This window comes from Salvelinus fontinalis, chromosome 34 (genome assembly GCF_029448725.1).
Source record: "Salvelinus fontinalis isolate EN_2023a chromosome 34, ASM2944872v1, whole genome shotgun sequence".
Classification (NCBI taxonomy): Eukaryota; Metazoa; Chordata; class Actinopteri; order Salmoniformes; family Salmonidae; genus Salvelinus; species Salvelinus fontinalis.
Genome location: NC_074698.1, coordinates 30,423,733 through 30,431,232, shown reverse-complemented (window position 1 = coordinate 30,431,232; position 7,500 = coordinate 30,423,733). Strand labels below are relative to the sequence as shown.

The following is a 7,500-nucleotide window of genomic DNA, read 5'->3' as shown; positions in this document are numbered from 1 at the left end:
AATTGCAAAAATCACTGAAGCTAGAGACTTATATCTCCCTCTCTAACTTTAAGCATCAGCTGTCAGAGCAGCTTACCGATCACTGTACCCGTACACAGCCCATCTGTAAACAGCACACCCAACTACCTCATCCCCATATTGTTATTATTATTATTTTCTTGTTGCTCTTTTGCACCCCATTATCTCTACTTGCACATCATCATCTGCACATCTATCACCAGTGTTCATGCTAAATTGTAATTATTTTCGCCTCTATGGCCTATTTATTGCCTTACCTCCCTACACTTCTACATTTGCACACACTGTACATATATTTTTCTATTGTGTTATTGACTGTACCTTTGTTTATTCCATGTGTAACTCTGTGTTGTTGTTTCTGTCGCACTGCTTTGCTTTATCTTGGCCAGGTCGCAGTTGTAAATGAGAACTTGTTCTCAACTGGCCTACCTGGTTAAATAAAAAATAAAAAATAAAAATGTGAAATATAAAATATATAATAGTCAGACCAGTGACAGGCCAACCACCAGGATTACTGAGTGGTGTTGTTATAACACATTAATACATCCTGTCTGCTTCATTAATACATCCTGTCTGCCTCATGAATACATCCTGTCTGCCTCATGAATACATCCTGTCTGCCTCATGAATACATCCTGTCTGCCTCATGAATACATCCTGTCTGCCTCATGAATACATCCTCTCTGCCTCATGAATACATCCTGTCTGCCTCATTAATACATCCTGTCTGCCTCATGAATACATCCTGTCTGCCTCATGAATACATCCTGTCTGCCTCATGAATACATCCTGTCTGCCTCATTAATACATCCTGTCTGCCTCATTAATACATCCTGTCTCCCTCATTAATACATCCTGTCTGCCTCATTAATACATCCTGTCTGCCTCATTAATACATCCTGTCTGCCTCATTAATACATCCTGTCTCCCTCATTAATACATCCTGTCTGCCTCATTAATACATCCTGTCTGCTTCATTAATACATCCTGTCTCCCTCATTAATACATCCTGTCTGCCTCATTAATACATCCTGTCTGCTTCATTAATACATCCTGTCTGCTTCATGAATACATCCTGTCTGCCTCATGAATACATCCTGTCTGCCTCATTAATACATCCTGTCTGCCTCATTAATACATCCTGTCTCCCTCATTAATACATCCTGTCTGCCTCATGAATACATCCTGTCTGCCTCATTAATACATCCTGTCTGCCTCATTAATACATCCTGTCTCCCTCATTAATACATCCTGTCTGCCTCATTAATACATCCTGTCTGCTTCATTAATACATCCTGTCTGCCCCATTAATACATCCTGTCTGCCTCATTAATACATCCTGTCTGCCTCATTAATACATCCTGTCTGCCTCATGAATACATCCTGTCTGCCTCATGAATACATCCTGTCTGCCTCATGAATACATCCTGTCTGCCTCATGAATACATCCTGTCTGCCTCATTAATACATCCTGTCTGCCTCATTAATACATCCTGTCTGCCTCATTAATACATCCTGTCTGCCTCATTAATACATCCTGTCTGCCTCATTAATACATCCTGTCTGCCTCATTAATACATCCTCTCTGCCTCATTAATACATCCTCTCTGCCTCATTAATACATCCTGTCTGCCTCATGAATACATCCTGTCTGCCTCATTAATACATCCTCTCTGCCTCATTAATACATCCTGTCTGCCTCATGAATACATCCTGTCTGCCTCATGAATACATCCTGTCTGCCTCATGAATACATCCTGTCTGCTTCATTAATACATCCTGTCTGCCTCATGAATACATCCTGTCTGCCTCATTAATACATCCTGTCTGCCTCATTAATACATCCTCTCTGCCTCATTAATACATCCTCTCTGCCTCATTAATACATCTTGTCTGCTTCATTAATACATCCTCTCTGCCTCATGAATACATCCTGTCTGCCTCATTAATACATCCTGTCTGCCTCATTAATACATCCTGTCTGCCTCATTAATACATCCTGTCTGCCTCATTAATACATCCTGTCTGCCTCATTAATACATCCTGTCTGCCTCATTAATACATCCTCTCTGCCTCATTAATACATCCTCTCTGCCTCATTAATACATCCTGTCTGCCTCATGAATACATCCTGTCTGCCTCATTAATACATCCTCTCTGCCTCATTAATACATCCCGTCTGCCTCATGAATACATCCTGTCTGCCTCATGAATACATCCTGTCTGCCTCATTAATACATCCTGTCTGCCTCATTAATACATCCTCTCTGCCTCATTAATACATCCTGTCTGCCTCATTAATACATCCTGTCTGCCTCATTAATACATCCTGTCTGCTTCATTAATACATCCTGTCTGCCTCCCTGTCCAGAGGAACCCCTGCACACACACACACACACACACACACACACACACACACACACACACACACACACACACACACACACACACACACACACACACACACACACACATATATATATACTGGTGTTGCATTGCGAGGCCCCAGCTCCAGACTCCTCCAGCCCCTCTGTACGGTTACCGTACCTGCTCTGAATACCAACGCACCCTTTAGTCTCTTCAGCTGCTGTCCTTTTCTATTCAGAACCTAGAGAGTCACTGAGTCACAGAAATCACAGAGTCCAACACACCCTTTAGTCTCTTCAGCTGCTGTCCTTTTCTATTCAGAACCTAGAGAGTCACTGAGTCACAGAAATCACAGAGTCCAACACACCCTTTAGTCTCTTCAGCTGCTGTCCTTTTCTATTCAGAACCTAGAGAGTCACTGAGTCACAGAAATCACAGAGTCCAACACACCCTTTAGTCTCTTCAGCTGCTGGCCTTTTCTATTCAGAACCTAGAGAGTCACAGAAATCACAGAGTCCAACGCACCATTTAGTCTCTTCAGCTGCTGTCCTTTTCTATACAGAACTTAGAGAGTCACTGAGTCACAGAAATCACAGAGTCCAACGCACCCTTTAGTCTCTTCAGCTGCTGTCCTTTTCTATACAGAACCTAGAGAGTCACTGAGTCACAGAAATCACAGAGTCCAACACACCCTTTAGTCTCTTCAGCTGCTGTCCTTTTCTATTCAAAACATAGAGAGTCACTGAGTCACAGAAATCACAGAGTCCAACACACCCTTTAGTCTCTTCAGCTGCTGGCTGTTCTATTCAGAACCTAGAGAGTCACTGAGTCACAGAAATCACAGAGTCCAACGCACCATTTAGTCTCTTCAGCTGCTGTCCTTTTCTATTCAGAACCTAGAGAGTCACTGAGTCACAGAAATCACAGAGTCCAACACACCCTTTAGTCTCTTCAGCTGCTGGCCTTTTCTATTCAGAACCTAGAGAGTCACTGAGTCACAGAAATCACAGAGTCCAACACACCCCTTAGTCTCTTCAGCTGCTGGCCTTTTCTATTCAGAACCTAGAGAGTCACTGAGTCACAGAAATCACAGAGTCCAACACACCCTTTAGTCTCTTCAGCTGCTGTCCTTTTCTATTCAGAACCTAGAGAGTCACTGAATCACAGAAATCACAGAGTCCAACGCGTTTTTTTCATGCAGTGTTTGTTGTTTAATTAGCCTGTTTAATACACTGCCTTTTTTCTGTGTATTGTCCGAACAGGATGTGTTCTTGACATGTTTCTCTCTGGTGAGCCCTGCCTCCTTCGAGAACGTCAGAGCTAAGGTGAGTGTCTTTATCACCCTACTAAATAACAGTAATGGTAATATCACTGGTATTGTCAGCACCACATTGTACAGTGTTACATTGTGTTTATTCATGTTGCTGTTTGGGCTGTTGGCCCAACTCCACAACCTCTTTATGTAGGTTGACCTTTAAAGACCTTATAACCCTTTAACCCTAACGATCTTAACAGTGACACTTCCGGGTACCACTGTTCAAGGTCACATAGAGGTCAAAGGTTAATTTTTATTACATTTTTAAAATTGAACTAGGCAAGTCAGTTAAGAACAAATTCTTATTTACAATGATGGTCTAAGGCACTGCATCTCAGTGCTAGAGGCGTCACGACAGACACCCTAGTTCGAATCCAGGTTGTATCACAACCGGACATGATTGGGAGTCCCATAGGGCGGCGTACAATTGGCCCAGCATCGTCTGGGTTTGGCCGGGGTAGGCCGTCATTGTAAATAAGAATTTGTTCTTAACTGACTTGCCTAGTTAAATAAAGGTTAAAATTAAATGAAAATGAATCCTTGACCTTTGACCTCTATGTGACCTTGAACAGTGGTACCCGGAAGTACGTCACCACTGCCCCAACACCCCCATCATCCTGGTGGGCACGAAGCTGGACCTGAGGGACGACAAGGACACTATTGAGAGGCTGAGGGACAAGAAGTTGTCCCCAATCACCTACCCTCAGGGCCTGGCCATGGCACGGGAGATCGGTGGGTGTCTGTGGAGGGGGGTGTTTGAGTTTGAGAAAGAGGGCGAGGATGTCGTGTGTCTGAATGTGTTTCTCACAGCTTCTTTGAGCTCTAGTGTTCACCTGTGTCTGAACTCATCTATTTTGAGTCCCAAGTTTCTGACTGACCAATTGGAAGTGTGTCTGTCCTCATCCCCTTCTCTGATTGGCTGTCTCCTGCCCGCTACAGGTGCGGTGAAGTACCTGGAGTGCTCAGCCCTGACCCAGAGGGGACTAAAGACCGTTTTCGACGAGGCCATCCGGGCCGTCCTGTGCCCGCCGCCAATCAAAAAGAGGCGCAAGAAGTGCACCCTCTTCTGAGAGGGGGTGCGAGGAGGAGGGGGGTGAGGAAGAGGGGGGGCGAGGAGGAGGGGGTCTGCAAGAAATAACAACAGAATCTACTGTTTTACAGAAAGTGTTGCTAATCTATCGATGTCAGTGTCTCAAATATACCCTAGTCCCCCTTTAACACTGGTCAAAAGTAGTGCACTATATAGGGAATAGGGTTGTTGTTTGTATTGGAGTAGTAGTGCACTATGTAGGGAATAGGGTTGTTGTTTGTAAGGGAGTAGTAGTGCACTATGTAGGGAATAGGGCTGTTGTTTATAAGGGAGTAGTAGTGCACTATATAGGGAATAGGGTTGTTGTTTGTAAGGGAGTAGTAGTGCACTATGTAGGGAATAGGGTTGTTGTTTGTAAGGGAGTAGTAGTGCACTATGTAGGGAATAGGGTTGTTGTTTATAAGGGAGTAGTAGTGCACTATGTAGGGAATAGGGCTGTTGTTTATAAGGGAGTAGTAGTGCACTATATAGGGAATAGGGTTGTTGTTTGTAAGGGAGTAGTAGTGCACTATGTAGGGAATAGGCAACGCTTCACAGATATAGGTTGTTGACACAAGAGTGGGTAGAACTTGAAAGGGTTTGTCCCTAATTGCACCTGATTCCTTAAATAGTGCACTACTTTTGACCAGGACCCACATAGGGAATAGGGTGCCATTTGGGAAACAGACTAAGGCACAATTAATTGAACTCCTCTTTAGGACTTTTGCATCCATTCTGTGTGACCTATGCCTTAAATCAATTGGGTAAATTGAACGGGTCAGTGTCTCGGAGAGAGAGGCCATTCTGGGTAAATTGAACGTGTCATTGTCTCAGAGAGAGAGGCCATTCTGGGTAAATTGAACGGGTCAGTGTCTCAGAGAGAGAGGCCATTCTGGGTAAATTGAACGTGTCATTGTCTCAGAGAGAGAGGCCATTCTGGGTAAATTGAACGGGTCAGTGTCTCGGAGAGAGAGGCCATTCTGGGTAAATTGAACGTGTCATTGTCTCAGAGAGAGAGGCCATTCTGGGTAAATTGAACGTGTCATTGTCTCAGAGAGAGAGGCCATTCTGGGTAAATTGAACGTGTCATTGTCTCAGAGAGAGAGGCCATTCTGGGTAAATTGAACGTGTCATTGTCTCAGAGAGAGAGGCCATTCTGGGTAAATTGAACGTGTCATTGTCTCAGAGAGAGAGGCCATTCTGGGTAAATTGAACGTGTCATTGTCTCAGCGAGAGAGGCCATTCTGGGTAAATTGAACGTGTCATTGTCTCAGAGAGAGAGGCCATTCTGGGTAAATGGAACGTGTCATTGTCTCAGAGAGAGAGGCCATTCTGGGTAAATTGAACGTGTCATTGTCTCAGAGAGAGAGGCCATTCTGGGTAAATTGAACGTGTCATTGTCTCAGAGAGAGAGGCCATTCTGGGTAAATTGAACGTGTCATTGTCTCAGAGAGAGAGGCCATTCTGGGTAAATTGAACGCGTCATTGTCTCAGAGAGAGAGGCCCTTCTGGGTAAATGGAACGGGTCAGTGTCTCAGAGAGAGAGGCCATTCTGGGTAAATTGAACGTGTCATTGTCTCAGAGAGAGAGGCCATTCTGGGTAAATGGAACGGGTCAGTGTCTCAGAGAGAGAGGCCATTCTGGGTAAATGGATCGGGTCATTGTCTCAGAGAGAGGCCATTCTGGAGATGGAGAACAACCACAATGGGTTGTAAATCTGATACCGTCCTGATCAACTCAACTTCTTTCCTTTATAAGGCAAAATACAGAAATCACACAGACACACACAGGTGATTGGTTTATTTCTGTAACCCTGCAGTACGGTAGGACCAGGTGATTGGTTTATGTCTATAACCAGTGCAGTACGGTAGGGCCAGGTGATTGGTTTATGTCTATAACCAGTGCAGTACTGTAGGACCAGGTGATTGGTTTATGTCTATAACCAGTACAGTACTGTAGGACCAGGTGATTGGTTTATGTCTATAACCAGTACAGTACTGTAGGACCAGGTGATTGGTTTATGTCTATAACCAGTACAGTACTGTAGGACCAGGTGATTGGTTTATGTCTATAACCAGTACAGTACTGTAGGACCAGGTGATTGGTTTATGTCTGTCACCCTGAAGTACAGTACTGTAGGACCAGACGATTTTACTGGCCAGTTCAGGTCACATGGTCAGGAACAACTCTTACCCATAACGACTGGCCTCTGTGGCCAATGTGACAGAAGATGAATCCTCAAGAAATGGGCCCACTAAACTGATTCAAGATCAGTACTCTTTATCTCTGAGACTCTTGAGACACACAGGCCCAGGAAGTATCTTACAGCCGCGATGCCAGTTTGTACAGAACAACGAGTCCTTGTTCTTTTATTTCTTTGTTCCCTGCCTGCTTGGCAGTTATTCAGCTCCATTTGAAACCCACTAAAGGGGAAAAGGTTGTCAATGTGCCATAGTGAAGACTGTTTTGTGGAACTAGCATGCGAAATCGTGATGAGCTCTCTCTCTCTCTCTCTCTCTCTCTCTCGCTGCAGAACCCAGACTACTGAAGTATGGGTGTGTCTCCAATGGCGACCCTATTACCTATATATGTCTCTATGTGTCCTGGTCCAAAGTTGTGCACTATATAGGACACAGGTTGCCATTTGGGATACAATCTCCTTTAAAGGCTCCCAAGAGGACATGCGGTCTTAATATGTTTTTAGGCTGTATTTTTTTTAACTCTCTCTCTG

The 7,500-nt window shown here is 44.2% G+C and overlaps 1 protein-coding gene across 1 annotated transcript in view; it reads left to right on the top strand.

Moving 5' to 3' along the window:
* LOC129833698 (ras-related C3 botulinum toxin substrate 3-like) overlaps positions 1-7,494 on the top strand; it is a 13,449-nt gene extending 5,955 nt beyond the window's left edge. Inside the window, exons 4-6 of the mRNA XM_055898461.1 lie at positions 3,648-3,710; positions 4,273-4,432; positions 4,640-7,494. Of these exons, the coding sequence (XP_055754436.1) occupies positions 3,648-3,710; positions 4,273-4,432; positions 4,640-4,770 (354 nt within the window). The 3' untranslated portion in view covers positions 4,771-7,494. The remainder of the gene's footprint in view (positions 1-3,647; positions 3,711-4,272; positions 4,433-4,639) is intronic.
* The last annotated feature ends 6 nt before the right edge of the window (positions 7,495-7,500 follow it).